Source organism: Schistocerca cancellata, chromosome 4 (assembly GCF_023864275.1).
Source record: "Schistocerca cancellata isolate TAMUIC-IGC-003103 chromosome 4, iqSchCanc2.1, whole genome shotgun sequence".
In the NCBI taxonomy this organism is placed as follows: Eukaryota; Metazoa; Arthropoda; class Insecta; order Orthoptera; family Acrididae; genus Schistocerca; species Schistocerca cancellata.
Genome location: NC_064629.1, coordinates 249,491,996 through 249,513,874, shown reverse-complemented (window position 1 = coordinate 249,513,874; position 21,879 = coordinate 249,491,996). Strand labels below are relative to the sequence as shown.

Sequence of the window (21,879 nt, the reverse complement as noted above, 5' to 3'; positions counted from 1 at the left end):
TGCAGTTTTTCAGTCACCAAAAGGGAAGTACAGCATTATTTTAAATTCAGTTGTCCATCTTTTAACTAATGAAAACGTAGGAGCAGACTGCTTATAAAACTTCACGAATAGCATATATATTTCCATTAGCGATAAACTAAGAAAGTACAGCAGCACGGTAATCCAGTCATCTATTTGAATGAAGCACACAACACAATTATATTAAATAGCCAAATAAATAAGACTATTCAACAGTTTAAATTGACACTTAACATACATTACTACACTACATGTACCAACATAACAAACACGACACTTCATTTACATCAATGCAAATTCTATACCACACCAATAACTTTTCTTCTAATCATTGTATTCCTACTCAAACATATGTTTTTATCTGTTTTTTTTTTTTTTTTTTTTTTTTTCCCTTATGGAGAATATGGAGAAAAATGTTGAAGGAGTTATTACTGAACCAAAATATACCTCTCTTGTCCATATTCCGTGCTTCCATCATTTGCTGAATGATATGGAAAACTGGATCAGAGGTTGACGAATTTTTAAAGGGTTGTCGACTGACTTTACTGTCACGAAAAACATTTCGAGTTACTGCATTGAGGGAATGCGTGCTTGACATCTGACGCCGAGAAGGTAAATCTTTCAGCAGTGCTGAAGTTGGTGAAAATTTTATTAGTTGCTCCACTTCTGTCATGTGTGACATGTAGATATTCATGCTCTATAACAAAAGAAATAAAGTTACTTCATATGTTTGCAGACAATCGAATAGCATGAATAACACACATGTCTATTACAAAAAGATTATTTGTTACTACAGAGAAAGAGAATGGGAAGGGGGAGACAAGAAGTATGGGAAGGGGAGACAAGAAGTTATACAGCTGGAGAGGGTTTAGAGGAAAACGGATACAGGTTGGCGATAATTAGGATACATTGTTAGTTAGTCAGTTCAGCTACATGCATTAGAAAACTAAAAGACAAACAATTTATCTGAGAAACTGGGATTTGAAGCACTGAAAGAATCTTGGTAGTAGTATAGCCAGAAAATAGAAATCATTAGTGTCTGTGAACAGAACTAAAAATAGTTATAATATAATTTAGAAGAGGAACAACTAGGTCAAGAACTTTATATTGATGGCTTTTGTCAAACAACTGAAATAAATAATATATAACTGTGCAACATTTTTCTTGACTGTACAAGAGAGTTTAATTATTACTTTCCTCTCCCATCCAAAACCTGAGCTTTAGAGATGAAACTGAAATGCAGTAAATATGTGAACATGTGTGTGCATTCACCCCTACCCTCACCCCTTTCCCTCACTCACTTTCCCTCCCCTTCCACTCACACACAAAGCAACAACTCTTGCCATACCAAAAAAACCTTCTGAAAGATAAGAGGAACTGATAAATAAAATACATAATATATGTTCCTAATTAAAACAATGCAAAAAAGGCCCCAGGACATGAAATTCACAAAGTGTCTGCACATGCATCTGAGAGGTATGGACTACTACATGATTCATGACTCCTTAAAACTACTACTATTGCCCTAGAGATCAAGGACAATGTTGTTTGTGCCATTCCAAGTGATACTGCACACTGGTTCTCACTCACAGTCTCTTCTGTATGCCAGTATCATACTACATCATTCTGTCATGGACATCTGTATCTAAGCTACAATATGAGTTATCTGTAATAGTGCTGATTGGATTGGATTGTTTGGGGGAAGAGACCAAACAGCGAGGTCATCGGTCTCATCGGAATAGGGAAGGACAGGGAAGGAAGTCAGCCGTGCCCTTTCAAAGGAACCATCCCGGCATTTGCCTAGAGCGATTTAGGGAAATCAGGGAAAACCTAAATCAGGATGGCCGGATGCGGGATTGAACCGTCGTCCTCCCAAATGCGAGTCCAATGTGCTAACCTAATAATGCTGAAACTGAGATCTTATCACCATGAAGAAAAACAGCAGCCCAAGAAAATACAAAAGATAGTTTATATCTGTCTTAGATTGCAAAAGTAGTAAACGATTTCTAGTTTCAAGGCAATATGACCATCTTCTGTTGGTATGTAAGCCATTCTCAAGATACTGGCAGTATTATTCACCTGTCCAATGTGGGACATTGTGTGAGGTTGCACCATATAGGTAAGAAATAATGTGGTCATATTATTTACTAGCAATCCTGGCATGCCTTGCAACTGCTAAATATGTACAGGGATTGTATATACAACCTACAGTGCTTCCCCATCTCTCTCACAGACCATCTCCCCCCACTCCCCTCTTTTCACCCATCTCCTCCTGCTCCCCCCTCCCTCTGTGCATCGCCTACTCACTCCTCCTCTATCCATCTCCCCCCCTCCCTCCCATCTCCTCCTCATCCCTCTCTCAGCTGTGTGAATGATATTTGCTAAAAATTATACATAAGGAGAAAGAATACACATGGGAGAAACAATTTGTGTAATGGTTTGCATGCCCTGCTATCACAGTTACAAATAATTGTGAAAAAGAAAACAGAACCACACACACACACACACATTGTCCATATGGATGTTTATTAGAGCATAATGTAAAAATTTGAAGTAAATTGGTGGTGTACCTTTCAAGATTTTTGGTAAGAACACTAGATAACAACTTGTCTTTATATAGTATTATGAATATAGATTACCTCTACACGGTGAATTCTTTCAATTTATCATACACTGTAGATTAAATGAAAAATGCTGGTGACATGCCAGAAACAGCATTTGCACAACCTGAAGATGATCATCATTGACTGTAACTACAAGCAATAAATTTGGGAATAAAAACTACGGAATAAAAAACTTTTCCTCTGCAGTAGTTAACAAAGAAGCCTGATAACTGATTCCTACAGTACACTTACATGTTTGGATATGGAGCCAAGATAGATACAAAACCACAGCCACCAATGGTAGTAAAAGTAAATATGCCAACTAGCTACACAGATTATGAAGAGACTGAAAGAATGTTTGTTAAGAAACAAGGGATTTTTAAGTTTTAAGTGAGATGATAATTTAATTGTGATGGGGGGACTGGAATTCGATAGCAGGAAAAGACAGAAGGAAATACAGAAAGTAATAAAAGGGGAAGCTATCTAGTAGCTTTCAGCACAGAGAACAAATTAATTATTGCTAAAATTAGCTTTAAGAACCATGAAAAAAGGTTGCATACAGGGAAAAGATCTGGAGCTGCTGAAAGGTTTCAGATAGATAGTATAATAGTAATACAGAGTCATAGTACCAGATTTTAAATGTTTCCAGGAGCAGATGAGGACCCTGACCATTATTGGTTATGAACTGCAGAAAGGAAATTAAGGTGAAAGAACTGAAGGTTGTTGGAAGTTTCAAAGGGAGTATCAAGTAACTACTAATGATACAGGTGAAATAATTACAGTAGAAACTGAAAAGATAACTTTGAGAGATGAAACAGTGAAGCCAGTGGTGGTAAAAGTAGGCAAAAAGTCAGATCCAGTGAAAATAATTTGATATCACATAAGATACCATTTTTAATTAATAAATGGAGAAAATATAAAAATGCAGAAAATAAAGCAGGTAAAAAGGTACATCTACAATTTAAAAATCAAATTAGTTGAAAGTGCAAAATAGTACAGCAGTGTTACAGCACAGAAGAGTAAGGGACAGAAATTGGAAAAAAATTATTAAAACTAACTCACACTGCCACAAGCAAAATCAAGTCATGCCAGAGACAGAGGGGAAAGCAGGAAGTGTGCCAGTATGTTGCCAGAGGATTGCCTCATTGACACACTAGGCACTGTCTGCTAAGTGAGGATACACATTCAGCGGATAGAAGACTGCGACAGAAAACCAAAGGAAGTGAGACAAGTATATTTGTTAGCTCGTAAGACATGTTGCAAAGAACTCTATATCTTTCGCAAGAGCACTTGACAGGGAACTGACACAGCAGTTAACAGCCTGTTAAGTGAATATAGCAGAATAAGGAGGACTTATGTGGTCATTACGAACCAAGCCTCACACCATAGCCTCACACTATCTCCCTTTAAATACCCCAGCTCTCATCATAAGCTGATCATTGGGATTGAAGGCATTCACAGTAGTAGCACTTGATTCCATGATTATATTACTGTGATGAATCTACGTCCTCCAGCAACTTGGCATTTTGGGGTCCACATATCTGTTCAACACTCAGGTACCTCTGGGTGCTGAAACCTACCAGGGCTAACTGACCACACGACTACCGAGACCAGGTACATCGTGGATAGGTCATCAAGAGACATCGCAGAATTTCAAGTGGGACTGAGGACACTCCAGAAGCCAAAAAGAGACCACTTCACTCTGGGCAATGGCTGTGCATGGTCGTCGGCAACCTGCCATGACACCATGGTCACTAAACCTCACCTGGTCAGGCAACCGTGAAGCTGACTGGATACATGTCAGCAAGAGTCCAACAAACAGCTGAATGAGCAACAGCCAAGGCTGATGCAGAAGAATGACAACTTGTAAATGTTGAGAATAAATGACTGAACTCTAATAATATTTTACTAGCATTATTGATGCTTCACAGATTCACAACAGCTATCCTGATGTCACACAGAAGTGTCTCCACTCGGCCCTCTGCAGCAATAATAGCTAGAGGAGAAATGCAGAGCTGTAGAAGCATACATTGCTATTATGAAGATCGATGCTATAGGAAATCCCAAAGTATCCGTGTAAGTTCTTTAGAAATTTCACCCACAGATGAGATTATTAAAATTGTAGTGATCAACTGCCAAAGCATTCGCAACAAAGTGCCATGGTTTGAAGCACACCTAAAAATCAGTCGAGTTCATATAACACTAAGTACAGGAGGCAGGAAGTTGGTTAATACCTGAAATATATAGTAAGGGTTTTGTGGGGTAAGTTTATGGTTTTATTGAAAGGCTAGGCCAATGGGAAATGGGGATTATGTATTTGTCACACTATACAAGGAGCTGAAATCCACCGAGATAAAAATTCAACCTGCATGCAAGGCTGTTTGGGCGAGGGTCAGTTTTAAAGGTAGGATCTAACTTGTAATTGGATTTTGTTACTGACCACAAGACTAACCACAAGATGTAACTGACAATTTTTCAGGAAACAGCAGTTTGTTAGCATTTATTTTCTCTGATCGTACTATCATTAGAGGAAAAATTAATCATCCAACAAATGGGTGTGTTAATTGCAGTTTTTTAAGTGGTAGGTGTGGCAAGACATCCTGTGAAACAATAATAAATGCCCTCTCTGAAATATACCTAGAACACTATGACCACCACCCTCTGTGGGAATGAATGCGAACTGTTGGTGCTGCAGGCACATGACAAAGTAAGTAAAATATATACGTGGAATAGAGATGAATGGGGAATTAATCTACTGATGATACTGGCTGCAAATGTGGAAATCCACTGGCAGATTGTTATAGCCTGGTGCCTGGGAAGTAGTATATTGGAAATGGTGAATCTGGTTAGCTGTTCCCATGAGCACCTATGGAAAATGGTTGAAGGATGGTGAAACCACAAGTAGGTGACAAGATGTTGGATGTCCACGCCTGTCATGAAACTTGCTTCTCATGTAGGTATGTCAAATATGTGTGTGTCAAGTATTTGACACATCTACTTGGGAAGTGGTGTGATGGATGTTTCACACTGTTTCCAACTTGTGGCTGAGTTTATAGAGGAGGTTTGGTAATGATTTTGGCACCCACATCATGATATTTTATGGGCCTCATGGTTACTTTGCAAGGTTGCATTAAGGATTATGTGACAATTTTGGCTGATCAGGTCCATCCCATGATATTACATTTGTTCTCCATGAGGATGCTCTGTTTCCAGACAACAGGGCCCCTGTTCACACAGCTCAGCATTGTCCAGCACTGGTTTTGTGAGCAGAAGGATGAATTGTCACATTTCTCTTTGCCACAACAGTCACCAGATCTCAAAATTATTAAGCCTTTGTCATCTACTTTCACAAGAAGGGCACATGATTGCTATCAACCTTCAGCATCGTTAGCTGAACTTGTCACTATTTTGCAGGAATAATGGTATAAGATTCCATTTGAAACTATACAGGACTTGTATTTACCCATTCTGAGATGATGGGAAACTGTTTTGAACATCAACAGGTTTCCCACACTATTTTAGGTATGGTAATATGTTGAGTTTTTGGTGCTTCCATACTTTTGTCCACCCCATGAACAACATGAAGAGCAAGAATGCCAGCACACTTTCCTAGGGCACAACTGAAGTTACTTCTACATCTGTTAATGACTCCCCATCCCAGATAACATGCTGTATCCTCCCTAACAAGAAATCTTTAATCAAATCACAAATTTCCCTTGATACCCTATACAATTGTACCTTTGATAATAAACATAGGTGTGGTACTACTCTGTAGGAATAAACATGGATTCTGGAAACAGCGATCGTGTGAGACCCAACTCACTTTATTTGTTCATGAGACCCAGAAAATATTAGATACAGGCTCCCAGGTAGATGCTATTTTCCTTGACTTCCAGAAGGCGTTCGATATAGTTCGGCACTGTCGCCTGATAAACAAAGTAAGAGCCTATGGAATATCAGACCAGCTGTGTGGCTGGATTGAAGAGTTTTTAGCAAACAGAACACAGCACATTGTTCTCAATGGAGAGACGTCTACAGACGTTAAAGTAACCTCTGGCATGCCACAGGGGAGTGTTATGGGACCATTGCTTTTCACAATATATATAAATGACCTAGTAGATAGTGTCGGAAGTTCCATGAGGCTTTTCGTGGATAATGCTGTAATATACAGAGAAGTTGCAGAATTAGAAAATAGTAGCAAAATGCAGGAAGATCTGCAGCGGATAGGCACTTGGTGCAGAGAGTGGCAACTGACCCTTAACATAGACAAATGTAATGTATTGCAAACACATAGAAAGAAGGATCCTTTATTGTATGATTATATGATAGCGGAACAAACAATGGTAGCAGTAACTTCTGTAAAATATCTGGGAGTATGCGTGCGGAATGTTTTGAAGTGGAATGATCATATAAAATTAATTGTTGGTAAGACGGGTACCAGGTTGAGATTCATTGGGAGAGTCCTTAGAAAATGTAGTCCATCAACAAAGGAGGTGGCTTACAAAACACTCGTTCGACCTATACTTGAGTATTGCTCATCAGTGTGGGATCCGTACCAGATCGGGTTGACGGAGGAGATAGAGAAGATCCAAAGAAGAGCGGCGTGTTTCATCACAGGGTTATTTGGTAAGCATGATAGCGTTACGGAGATGTTTAGCAAACTCAAGTGGCAGACTCTCCAAGAGAGGTGCTCTGCATCGCGATGTAGCTTGCTGTCCAGGTTTCGAGAGGGTGCATTTCTGGATGAGGTATTGAATATATTGATTCCCCCTACTTAAACCTCCCGAGGAGATCACAAATGTAAAATTAGAGAGATTCGAGCGTGCACGGAGGCTTTCCGGCAGTCATTCTTCCCGCGAACCATACGCGACTGGAACAGAAAAGGGAGGTAATGACAGTGGCACGTAAAGCGCCCTCCGCCACACACTGTTGGGTGGCTTGCGGAGTATAAATGTAGATGTAGATGTACTGAGCCAAATGATTTTCAGGAAGCAAGCAATACTGCATCTACCTGACTGCCTCAGTCCATGGCTTTCTGGATGTCATAAGAGAAAAGTGTGAGTTAGGTTTCACATGATCGATGTTTTTGGAACCCTTCCCAGTTGGCATGGAGGAGGTCATTCTGTTTGGGACACCTTGTTGTGTTTGAGCTCAGAATATATAGTGAAATTCTGCAACAAATGAATGTCTATGATATTATATGGTAGTTTTGTGGACCACTTTTACTACTCTACTTGTGAATGGGTGTGACTTGTGACTTCTTCCAACTACTGGCCACAGTTTTTTGTTCAAGCAATCTACCATAGATTATGGTTAAACGATGGGCTAATGCAGCAAGAAATTTGGTTAGAATATGACAGGGATTCCATCAAAGTTTTTTGTTCAATTTTAGCCACATCAGCTGTTTCTCAACATCACTAACACCAATTTTAGATCTCTCTTCTTTGAAGTAATGCAAAAGTTAAACTCAGGATTTTTCTTCCTAAAAAAAAAAAAAAAAAAAAAAAAAAAAAAAAAAAAAAAAAAATTTGAAAACTGAGTTCAGCATTTCTGCATTTTATAGACTACTCTTAATCTCAGTTCCTGTCTTGTCCATGAGAGTGGACACTAACTTTGGTACCACTAACAGCCTTTGTATGTGAACAGAATTTCTCCAACAAAGCACATTGTCAGACTCTCTAGGCTCACCAGTGTAGAATGGCATTAAAGGGTCAGTCTCTCAGTAGTTACATGCCAGACTAAGGATCCAAAAGTCTGGGTTTTTATGTCTAATCCATCCTAAAAATTTCATGTGTCATTTATAACTTCTTTTACCTTTCACAGCCATTGTTTTGCAATTCAGAGTTCATATTATACGGTAGGTCCTTATTTAACTGACTGGATACGTCAGTTCAATGATCAAAGAGAAGCAAGGACATACCACCTCCAATAGGAACATTCCTAGTAACACACTGTGGTGTCCATATGCATCCACAAGTGGGGGCAACGGAGGGCATTTGTCCTCTCCTGGAACCTGGAGTATGGACTTTACATTTTTTACCGAGTTATCACTCATTTCTAGAAATAATTGTCTGTGGACCTGCTAAATCAGTGGGACAAGAAGTCCTCAGGGTTTAGCAGAGACTGTAGAACCTAGGTTTTCTTGTCTGTCAGGCTTTCCAGAAAAAATTTGCCATTACTTGGTGCGGTGTTACTTTCAGTGTTGTCTCACAGTCAAGATTGTTGTGAACATTTACAGAACAGTGTTGAAATAGTCTCCAATATTTTCTCCATCACTCCATCACATAGCACTTATCTAGCTGTGACTAAGGACTGGTCTGACAGCAGACTGTAGTTATAAGAGTTGATGGATATGAAAGGGAAGCAGCCGTTGAGAAGGGAGTGAGTTGTAGCCTATCCCCCATGTTATTCAACATGAACAGTGAGCAAGCATGAAAGAAAACCAAGGAGACTTATAGAAAAGAAATTCAAGTTGAGGGAGAGGAAATAAAAACTTTTAAATCTCCAAATGACACTGTAATTTTGTCAGAGACAGCAAAGGATTTCAAAGATCAGCTGAATGGAAAGGACTATGTATTGAAATGAAGCTATAGGATGAACACAAATAAAAGTAAAACAAGGGTAGTGGAGAGTAGCTGAATTTCATCAAGTGTCATTGAGGAAACTGAATTAAGAAATGAGACACTTTAAGTAACAGAACAGTTTTGCTATTTGGGGAGCAAAATGCAGACAATGGCAGAATGAGAGAGAGGATAAATTGCAGACTGACAACAGCAAGAAAAGCTTTTCTGATAATATATTTCTGGGTTGTCGCTTTATATGCAAGTGAAATAAGGACAATAAGTGGTACAGACAAGAAGCGACAAGAAGTGTTTGAAATGTGCTGCTATAGAAAAATGCTTAAGATTAGGTAGGTAGCTCAGATAAGTACTGAATCAAATTGGGCAGAAAATAAATTTATGGAACAGCTTGACGACAAGAGTAATAAGTCGAGAGCACATATCCCAAGACATTGGGAAATTGATAATTTGGTAATGGGCATAAGTGTGGGGGAAGAGGAAGACCAAGGCTTGAGTACAGTTAATTTGAAGGTTGCAGTAGTCATGCAGATGTGAGGAAACTTATACAGGATACTCTACCATGGAGAACTGCAATAAACAAGTTTTTATTATGAGATGTTTCAAGATATGTAACTTACATGCACAAAACAAGAATGGATGGAAAGGAGATTGAAATTTAATGGTCTATCAACAAGGTCATCTGAGGTGGAGAATAAACTTGGATAGGGTATGGACGGTAAGGAAACATAGTATGTCCTATTCATTGGAACCATTCACTCTGATCAATGTAGAGGAATGTGCTTTAATGCATTAACAGACAAAATAGTTTAGTCTGTGGGATGCAATAATAGTAGTGTATTAGGCAATATTACCTAGGAAATGTGTCACAAACAGAATGTCAGTATAGCATCCCATTGCTATGTTTAAAAATACGAGCCACTTAAGCATGCAGTCAGCAATGATGTCAGTGTAAGTAATGAAGGATAACAATGTTCATGAGAAGCTTGTATTGATTCATGTGGATCTGTGACTGCTCATAAGTTTCAATTTTGGAAAAAAAAATGTGTTACACAGCATCCAAAAATAGTGTACAATCTGTGAAACTAATAATGCATTTACATATGAACCAATGAGTAAACATGATATGTGCAAGAAAATTTTGAAGTTATGAGGCTGGTACATGCTAGAACTGCTAATGATACAGCTTCTGTTTTTACAATAGTTTCTTTAGAATGGTGTGAAAAACACTAGTATAGCAAAAAGTTTCCATTTGAAGACTGTACAGTCCAGAATCAGTATGCCAATCAGGCAAAATCTCTGGGAGGATTGAAGCAATCATCACACTGACATTCCCATTTGGTAAAACACTGTGTCCTGCCGCATAAATAAGTCTGTAAATGTCTGCTGCACATTCCCATCTGGCAGGAACCTTTGACCCTTCAAGGCATTTTTTAAGAGACCAATAGTGTGATAGTAGCATGGGAAGAGATCAAGACCATAGGATAGGTGCTCAAGTGTCTCCCACTTAAGCTGACATAACTTCTGCCTTACAACATTTGTGATATGGGGACCTGCGTTATCATGAAGCAGCAGCACCTCTTGTTGCAATTGGTTTTCAACAGACATGTTGCCCAATACACATTCTTCATTTCCAATAGATGTCTACAACTGTTTGTCCTTCAGCAGCCAAGAAAAGAATAACAGACGTTGGCACCGTTTGAATGCATTTGGTAACAACGTCACCATAGTTCACATTTCTGCATTTACCACACGCATTTTGGAAAGACATGACTACCACACGAATCCATTGCCTACATGCCAATGCTTGTACACCAGCATTGCAGTTGCATTATGCTGCACATATGCTGCAGCAACATTCTCAAATGGAATCTTTTCTAATGCTCTTTGTACACAGTTGTCAGGAACGGTTTGAAAAGCTTGTAAGAGTTTTGCAGGATATGTCATGCTGAGCAATAACTGCCAAGGCAAAAATTTGATATGTTGCATCATTTCCAAGTTAATTAGCATTGAAGTTAGCCAATCAGGCCATTGTAAGAGCAAATTCAAGTGACCCACCAAAGACAGTGTTGCCAAACATGTTCTTTGTTCAGTTTCCTAAAACTGAAAATGACAGTGATACAAAAATTGGACATGTGAGGGTAGTGATGATCAAACCCGAGCCAAAGGCTGAGCAGTACCATGTGCTATCATCTATGCTATGAGAACAACTGATACTAACTGTATCTTGTGGCCTCCTAAATTTGCGTGCATAGCATCCTGATTGGCTAACTTCAATGCTAATTAACTCAGAAATGGCGCAACATATTGAATTTTTTTTCTTAATAATCATTTCTCAGCAGAACCTACCATGCAACATCCCTTTAGCTTCCCAGACTGTTTCTGATTACCCTGTACATTCAAGATATGTTCTTAGGTTTCTGAAGCACAGTACCTTATCATTAAAAGTTGTGTTTTATGCTTGACCTCTGTTAAACCTCAACATATTATCAACTTGCAGGCATCAAAAATTTTAGTATGGTCAACTGTCTTAACAAATAATTTGATATTAACCTATGGCTCCCCATTTTTTATATTCATTCCATGTCATTTGAACAATCTTGCATCATTTCCCTTGCCACTTTTGATAGTTGGCTGATTAGTGAGCTGACCAAAGGCAAGTTCATGTATGTCAGAAAACACTCAGGTTATTGGTGACAGTATGACTCACCTATTATTATTATTATTATTATTATTATTATTATTATTATTATTATTACCACTACTACAAGCATTCTGGAAGTTTAACTGTCACAGTTCATAAATTAGATAGTGATTACTTATACTGCCTACTGCAGTAGGTTCCAGCTGTATAGTCTTCACTAATATTATTAAAAAAAAAAAAAAAGAGAGAGAAAAATAACAAGCCTGAATATATGTTAAGTCGTACCTGAGGATGAAGACCTGTATGCCGTTTTCGAGCAACTTCCTGGTTGTGAAACAGTCCAAGTTTTTGTGCTGTCAGACACGTGAGTAGGCCTGAACGTGCACTTAGCCACTGTCCCAAGAGGTGAACCTGTTTATTCAAATTTTCCACTCTATCTTTGGACCAGTTATATGTGTAGACAATCATCTGAAAATAAATATCTTCTTTGAAATAAAATTTAAGCTTTTGGTACAGATCAAAAAAAGTTAATAGTCATACAGTTAATATAGCTATGTTTCAATGTAAGTGAGGTCATCAGCACCCATAGCAAGTGTGGTTATGAGTTGTGAGAAGCATGCAACATAATGGAAATTAGAAAATGTAATCCGTAGGCACTCTTTATTGAGCTCATACAGAAGAATATGTCAGAAATGTTTCGATTTCTCCAATAGGCATTCCATTTTCTAGCAACCACAGCTCCCCTGATTATCTCCAAATGACAAAACTGAAGTAACAACAATGAACTATAAATAAAAAATGACAATCAATAAATAAACCCATAGCATCTGGAATACCAACATGGAAAAGAAAAATGCTACGAACTTATGTGCCAACCCAGCACATTATTGTGAATGCAGATAAAAGTTCATTTTATATTTTTATTTGAGCACTTTGCTATATCTATGTGTTTCAACTGTGGCATCAATAGCTTGAGCTCATTGCTGCGACAGAGTTCATCAACTGCCACAAGGAAGCGTAAAGATGCTATCACATGGGTAGAACCATTTAGTCATATGGCTAACAACACTTGACATCTAGTGCAGCATGGTCACTTCACACCATTGTATTGTATTGTATTGTATTGAACTGGGGACCTAGAAATAACAGAGAGGCTTTCTCCCTGCCATAACCGACAGTGGTACAGAACCTCACAATAGGCTACAGCAGTTCACTCACCCCACCGCCGCCCCACACTGAACCCAGGGTTATTGTGCAGTTCAGTCCCCAGCGGACCCCCCGGGAATGTCTCACACCAGATGAGTGTAACCTCAATATTTACTTGGTAGAGTAATTATGGCGTATGTATACATGGAGAAAGTGTTTGCGCAGCAATCACGGACATAGTGTAACTGAGGCGGAATAAGGGGAACCAGCCCGCATTCACTGAGGCAGATGGAAAACCACCTGAAAAACATCCACAGACTGGTCGTCACAATGGACCTCAACACTAATCTGCTGGGCAGATTCATGCCGGGGACCGGCATGCCTTCCCGCCCGGAAAGCAGTGCGTTAGACAGCACGGCTAACCAGGCGGGCCACTTCAGACCATACTTGTTCTTGCTGATGACTACTGCTGACACCATGCACCATACTACCTGGCTGTGATTTAAGACTCTCTTGAGGTTATTTATTGGATATGATGGATGTCAGGACTATGAATTTTTTTGGAGGATTTTTATGCTGGCTATCTGTTACATTTATAACATCAAAGCACAGACTTCTTTTTTTTTTTTAACAATCATATTGACCAACTAGGATCATGTTAACAACTTCCGGTCCTCTTCTTCCTTTGTTGTTGTTTCCTATGTTTCCAGTATTCCCTCATTTTGTCCCCATAAAGTCTCTTCCTTTCTTCTGTTCATGTTGCACCTGATTTTTTATTTCTTCTGCTTTGAAAGCCTTCCAAATTTAGTATTTTAATTTTAAAATTGTTTCTTTCTGCTTTTTCTGATTCTTTGTTGTTGTTTCTTTCTAAATCTTTCCTTACTTCTGTAATCCATGCTACTGTCGATTTCTTCTTCCAGAAATATAGGAGTATTTGTTTTGTTAGTCTATTTCCCTTCATTCGGTAGAGGTGTCCGAAAAAGGTTAATCTTTGTTTGGCCACTACTTCAGATATTTTCTCTATATTTTTGTAGATCTCCTCATTACTTCTTATTTTCCAACCATCTGCAGTTTTTATTGCACACATTATTTTTCTAATAATCTTCCTTTCCAGTACCTCTAGTCTGTCCATCTTATAGTTCATCGTTAGGCATTCAGATCCATATAAACATTCTGATAGTGACACTGTGGTGTAGTGTTTTAGTTTTGTTTTTCTAGATGTACGTTGTTATTGTTGTTGTTGTTGTTGCTGTTGTTGTTGTTGTGGTCTTCAGTCCAGCGACTGGTTTGATGCAGATAAGTGTATACATCTCTTGGTCTCCCTCTACAATTTTTACCCTCCGCGCTGCCCTGCAATAGTAAATTGGTGATCCCTTAATGCCTCAGAATATGTCCTACCAATTGATCCCTTCTTCCAGTCAAGTTGTGCCACAAATTTCTCTTCTCCCCAATTCTATTCAGTACCTCCTCATTAGTTATGTGATCTACCCATCTCATCTTCAGCATCCTTCTGTAGCACCACATTGCGAAAGCTTCTATTCTCTTTTTGTCTAAACTATTTATCATCCACGTTTCACTTCCATACATGGCTACACTCCATACAAATACTTTCAGAAAAGACTTCCTGACACTTAAATCTATACTCGATGTTAACAAATTTCTCTTCTTCAGAAACGCTTTCCTTGCTATTGCCAGTCAACATTTTATATCCTCTCTACTTTGACCATCATCAGTTATTTTGCTCCTCAAATAACAAAACTCATTTACTACTTTAAGTGTCTCATTTCCTAATCTAATACCCTCAGCATCACCCGATTTAATTCGACTACATTCCATTACCCTCGTTTTGCTTTTGTTGATGTTCATCTTATATCCTCCTTTCAAGACACTGTCCATTCTGTTCAACTGCTCTTCCAGGTCCATTGCTGTCTCTGACAGAAATACAATGTCATTGGCGAAGCTCAAAGTTTTAATTTCTTCTCCATGGATTTTAATTCCTACTCTGAATTTTTCTTTTGTTTCCTTTACTGCTTGCTCAACATACAGATTGAATAACATCGGGGATAAGCTACAACCCTGCCTCACTCCCTTCCCTTTCACGCCCCTCAACTCTTATAACTGCCATCTGGTTTCTGTACAAATTGAGGGAAAGAAATTTAACCCCTGCCACCTTCAGAATTTGAAAGAGAGTATTCCAGTCAACATTGTCAAAAGCTTTCTCCAAGTCTACAAATGCTAGAAATGCAGGTTTGCCTTTCCTTAATCCTTCTTCTAAAATAAGTCGTAAGATCAGTATTGTCTCACGTGTTCCAACATTTCTACGGAATCCAAACTGATCTTCCCCGAGGTCAGCTTCTACCAGTTTTTCCATTCATCTGTAAAGAATTCGCATTAGTATTTTGCAGCTGTGACTTAGTAAACTGATAGTTCGGTAATTTTCACATCTGTCAACACCTGCTTTCTTTGGGATTGGAATTATTATATTCTTCTTGAAGTCTGAGGGTATTTCGCCTGTATCATACATCTTGCTTACCAGATGGTAGAGTTTTGTCAGGACTGGCTCTCCAAAGGCAGTCAGTAGTTCTAATGGGATGTTGTCTACTCTCGGGGCCTTGTTTCGACTCAGGTCTTTGAGTGCTCTGTCAAACTCTTCCCCCAGTATCGTATCTCCCATTTCATCTTCATCTACATCCTCTTCCATTTCCATAATATTGTCCTCAAGTACATCGCCCTTGTATAGACCCTCGATATACTCCTTCCACCTTTCTGCTTTCCATTCTTTGCTTAGAACTGGGTTTCCATCTGAGCTCTTGATATTCATACAAGTGGCTCTCTTTTCTCCAAAGGTCTCTTTAATTTTCCTGTTTGCAGTATCTATCTTACACCTAGTGAGATAAGCCTCTACATCCTTACATTTGTCCTCTAGCCATCCCTGCTTAGCCATTTTGCGCTTCCTGTCGATCTCATTTTTGAGACATTTGTATTCCTTTTTGCCTGCTTCATTTCCTGCATTTTTGTATTTTCTCCTTTCATCAATTAAATTCAGTATCTCTTCTGTTACCCAAGGATTTCTATTAGCACTTGTCTTTTTACCTACTTGATCCTCTGCTGGCCTTCATTATTTCACCTCACAAAGCTATCCATTCTTCTTCTTCTTCTGTATTTCTTTCCCCCATTCTTCTCAATTGTTCCCTAATGCTCTCCCTGAAACTCTCTATAACTTCTGGTTCTGTCAGTTTATCCAGGTCCCCCTCCACCACACACCGTCAGGTGGCTTGCGGAGTATGGATGTAGATGTAGATGTAAATTTAGATGTAGATACAGTAAAGCTGCATGCCCTTGGGAAAAATTATGGCTGTAGTTTCCCCTTGCTTTCAGCCGTTCGCAGTACCAGCACAGCAAGGCCATTTTGGTTAGTGTTACAAGGCCAGATCAGTCAATTATCCAGACTGTTGCCCCTACAACTACTGAAAAGGCTGCTGCCACTCTTCAGGAACCAAACGTTTGTCTGGCGTCTCAACAGATACCCCTCCTTTGTGGTTGCACCTATGGTACGGTTATCTGTATTGTTGAGGCACGCAAGCCTCCTCACCAATGGCAAGCTCCATGGTTCATGGAGGAGTCCGCAAAAGCCAAGCAGTTTACCTTAGTTCCATTTGTTTTCCTTTACAGACTGGTTTTTATTTATTTACTTTTTATTTTTTTATGTTGCTTAAAGAGCAGTGAAATAAATCACTTTTGTTACACTGATGAGGTGTTGCAGTGGCAACTAGGACTCAAACTCAGTGCACAAGTAAGAATAGCAGTTCAAATTTGAGTTAATATGGATTCAGGATTCATGAAACTGTGTCAGCAACAGCTGCAACTTCAAATGTAACAACAGAAACAGCAAACGCAATAACAAAAGGCAGCAGCATGCCATCGTTGAGCAACAAGCCAAGCAGGCTAGACAAAAGCAGCTCACACTAGTGTTTCTCAGTTTTCATGGGAACGTTCATCAGCCTATCCTCGCTATAACAATAGCAAGGCTACATACCCAGGTTGTCCTAACTGATTTTCAAATCACTTTCATATTCACTGCCTATATAAGAATATGCACTGTGGATATTTTTATAAAGAGGTACATGTGGTGGTAGTCTCCAGTATTGGAGTTAGTCATTCATACGAGCTAAGTCCTGACAACATGAATACAGTGCAAATGTCCTTCTCCCAGAGCTAACTCCTTTTACAGAATGACCACAAAAGTTCTCTCTTCTATAAATAATTCACAATCAATCAATAAATTTTCTTCGAAATCCCAGGGCACCACTTGCTATCATAAATGACAAGGCCTATGCCCAGACTGGTTCACCATCATTTCAGCCTACATCAGAAAGATTTAAATCTATAGCAAACATTTCATCATATTTTGCAGTGAATCTACAGTAACAGCATTGTATAAAAAAAAGTTAGCCATTCACTAACAGTTTTAGCAGTGCCCTTGCCAAAGGCACAAAAAGTATTTGGGGCAGACATTTTCACAACTCTTGGGTTTCAAATAATACATGACACTAACATCATACTGTGACAGTATATTAATTTAAAATCTTCTGCAAACACCTCATTAATTCCTAGCCAACCAGTCCCAATAGCATTGTGACAGAATATCAAAAGTGAGTTAAACTGCTCAGTGAAACAAGATATCCTCACACATATCATGAATAGTCAATGAGCAACATCGCTGGAAGTTTTACAAACCAAATGGTTGTTTCTAAATTTGCAACGTTTCAGAACGGCTGTACAAGCACTGTTGGACATTGATATCCATTCCATTCCATGGCCAGAAGAATTTGTGTCAAAACTATGTGATGGCCTGTATTTGTCCTAGATCTTTGCAACTGCCACTAGACAGTCATACAAATTCATGGTAATTAACATGCCCTTCAAGTTGTACAGATACAACATACTATTTCTCAGAACTGATAGTGCACCAACATTTCCCGAAGTTGTACAGATACAACATACTATTTCTCAGAACTGATAGTGCACCAACATTTTCCGAAGTTACTTAGAACAGTTAATTATAAAACATCCAAAAGCAAATAACTACTTTAATGCTACAAATTTTTGCTGGGGCTTTGGCACACAGTACAGCAATATTGATTAAAATGTAATATAAATAAGTGTCACTCTCAAAAAGAAGTTGAATGCCTTAGTGACATCTTGACTCACAGAGGTCTGAACAAAACCCATAAACATGCACAAGCCATATCTGATATTTGAGTGCTCCCAAACCTAAAAGACATCCAATGATACTTTCAGAAAAATAATTATTACACCAAATGCAAACCTAACACAGTTTACATTATGAGATCACTCAATAACTTATTATGTTAAGACCAAGGAAAAGAAAGGTTCCACCAGTGCCAAAACACTTTTAAAAAATTACAAGGGTGTGCTAAAAAGTAACGTCTCTGTATTTTTTATGTGACAGCTCTTAAAGCTTTTTTAAATTAAACAAATATCATTAACAATCTACATCTTTATTCTTCATGACTACATACTTATTTCTCAACAGTCACCCTTGCGATGAATACATTTCTTCCAACGAGAAACCAATTCATTGACACCCTCCCTTTAGAATGACTGACTTTATTGACAGGGCCACAGCCTCACCTCTGCTTGCACCACTTCATCTACATCTACATGGTTACTCTGCAATTCACACTTAAGTGCCTGGCAGAGGGTTCATCGAACCATTTTCATACTACTTCTCCACCATTCCACTCTTGAATCGCGCATGGGAAAAGGAACACCTAAATCTTTCTGTTTGAGCTTTGATTTCTCTTATTTTATTATGACGATCATTTCTCCATATGTAGGTGGGTGTCAAAAATATATACGCATTCAGAAGAGAAAGTTGGTGATTGAAATTTCGTAAACAGATCTTGCCGCAAAGAAATCCGCCTTTGTTTCAGTGACTGCCACCCCAACTCGCATAACATATCAGTGACACTCTCACCCCTATTGCACGATAACATGAAATGAGCTGCCCTGCTTTGCACTTTTTTGATGTCCTCCATCAATCCTACCTGGTAAGGATCCCATACTGCACAGCAATATTCCAGCAGAGAATGGACAAGTGTAATGTAGGCTGTCTCTTTAGTGGGTTTGTCGCACCTTTTATGTGTCCTGCCAACAAAGCACAGTCTTTGTTTCACCTTCCCCACAATATTATCCATGTGGTCTTTCCCATTTAAGTTGCTCGTAATTGTAATTCCTAGGTATTTAGTCAAATTGACAGCCCTTAGATTTGTGCGATTTATCATATACCCAAAATTTATCAGATTTCTTTTAGTACCCATGTGGATGGCCTCACACTTTTCTTTGTTTAGTGCTAATTGCCACTTTTCGCACCATACAGAAATTCTTTCTAGATCATTTTGTAATTGGAATTGATCATCTGATGATTTTACTACACAGTAAATTACAGCGTCATCTGCAAACAATCTAAGGGGGCTGCTCAGATTATCACCTAGATCATTTATATAAACCAGGGACAACAGAGGGCCTATGACACTACCTTGCAGAACACCAGATATCACTTCTGTTCTACTCGATGATTTACCGTCTATCACTATGAACTGTGACCTCTCTGAGAGGAAATCACGAATCCAGTCACACAACTGAGATGATACTCCATATGCATGCAATTTAATTAATAGTCGCTTATGAGGAACGGTATCAAAAGCCCTCCACAAATCCAGGAATATGGAATCGATCTGAGATCCCTTATCAACAGCACTCATTACTTCATGGGAATAAAGAGCTAGCTGTGTAGCACAAGAATGATATTTTCTGAATCCGTGTTGGTTATGTGTCAATAAGTCATTTTCTTCAAGGTGATTCATAATGTTCAAGTACAGTATATGCTCCAAAATCCTACTGCAAATTGAGGTCAGTGATATGGGTCTGTTTCAATGGGTTACTCCTATTTCCTTTCTTGAATTTCGGTGTGACCTGTGCTACTTTCCAGTCTTTAGGAGCAGACCTTTCGTCAAGTGAGCGGTTGTATTATGATTGCTAAGAAAGGCCCAATTGTGTCTGCATACTCTGAAAGGAACATGATTGGTATAGCATCTGGACTGTAAGACTTGCCTTTCTTAAGTGATTTGAGTTGTTTTGCAACACCTAAGATACCTACTTTTATGTCACTCATGCTAACAGCTGTTCTAGTTTCGAATTCTGGAATATTTACTTCGTCTTCTTTCATGAAGGAGTTATTGCAAACTGTACTTAGTAACTCCACTTTAGTGGCACCATCATTGATATCATTTCCATTGCTATCGCACAGTGATGGTATTGACTGTTTTTTGCCATTGGTGTACTTTATATACGACCAGAATCTCTTTGGGTTTTCTACCATATTTTGAGAGAATATTTCACTGTGGAAACTATTAAAAGCATCTCACATTGGCATCCACACTAAATTTTGACCTTCCGTGAAACTCAGCCAGTCGTGGGGATTTTGTGTTCTTCTGAATTTGGCATGCTTTTTTCGTCGCTTCAGCTCTATCAAAGTGAAGTCTTGAATTTCACACACTGACATAATCATGTTACACACCACCATGTTACACGATAAAATTCAGAGCCTTTTAGCAGCATCAGCGAAGCAGAACAGTGACACTAGTCAGCCCTCTGTCTAACAATGTATAACCCAACAATGCAACTTATCCTGGCTCCCAGCACAGTACTGAGGCAGTACTATCCCACAAAACTGGCAATGAGTATAAAAAAAAGACATCATATATGCCTCCAAAACTGACTTCTGCACAAACAAATTATTCTCAAAATGGAAAAAAAACCTCTTGTGGTAATATTTGGCATCCAAAAATTTTGTACATTGTTACCAACCTCCAATTTCCTTGGCTGATCCCAAGAATCAACATCCAGAAAAAGGCAGCTCAATGCCTCTATCAGTCGCCCCTCTTCCTAAATAATTACAAGTACACCAATCATTATTGACCTACAGTGCAATATGCAAAACCCAATGCCTTCTCTTGATTCCTGACTCCCCACGAGGTCAGAACCCACATTTGAATGTAATCATTGCATTCAGCCTTCAGTGGGGAGGCGGAGCAGTTCAACCGCACATTCAAAGTGCAGATGCACAAGATGATGGTGACTGTATGAAAAGCGGATGCCCTGGCTCAATTCCTTCCTCATACGAGACCACACTGATCCAAGGAGGAATTTCAGTAGAGCTTTTGCATGGCCACAAGTGCCAAATACTCCTGGAGGTCCTGCAACCAGTGACATACTCATGGTTAGCCCAGCTGTTGCCACATACCGTCTGTGAGTACAGCAATTTCTGTCCACAGCTTTGGATATGTCCCAGGTTGGAGGTTGGTTCCCCAGCATCAGGAGGCCAAAAAATATTCATAGTGGAAGCCAATGGCACCAGACTGGTGCAGAACATAAATATGCGCCTACAAACTTCCACACAGTGTCAGACGGCACCACCACTGAGGCCAGTGCCAGCCCAGTACAACGTCTGATGCAAGTCACACGGCAAGAAATACCACAGCTGGACAGCAGTGGAGTAGGATCCCTCCCCAGCCCCTTTACAGTCTGCTTCCAGCAAGGAGGCAAACAGCTGGACCCTGCCAACAGCCAAATCTGGTTCAGATGTGATGTGCCAATCACGTGCAAATGACAGTGATATAAGTACAAATGACAGTGATATAAGTGCAAATGAGTGATATAACAGATCCTCGACCATCAATGTCGCTAGACTCTGAGGTGGCAGCCTACGCTGCAACTTCTTGCTGGCCTGCTCACCCACATCTCCCCCTGCCAGTTTGATGATCCCACTAACAGCAGGAACATTTCTGGCTGTAATAGATGAGGG

The 21,879-nt window shown here is 39.3% G+C and overlaps 1 protein-coding gene across 1 annotated transcript in view; it reads right to left on the bottom strand.

Moving 5' to 3' along the window:
• Window positions 1-21,879, bottom strand: part of LOC126184063 (KICSTOR complex protein SZT2-like) — a 513,866-nt gene that overhangs the window by 74,254 nt on the left and 417,733 nt on the right. The window contains exons 29-30 of the mRNA XM_049926423.1: window positions 12,129-12,311; window positions 466-715 (exon numbers count right to left, since the gene is read on the bottom strand). Coding sequence (XP_049782380.1) covers window positions 466-715; window positions 12,129-12,311 — 433 coding nt within the window. The remainder of the gene's footprint in view (window positions 1-465; window positions 716-12,128; window positions 12,312-21,879) is intronic.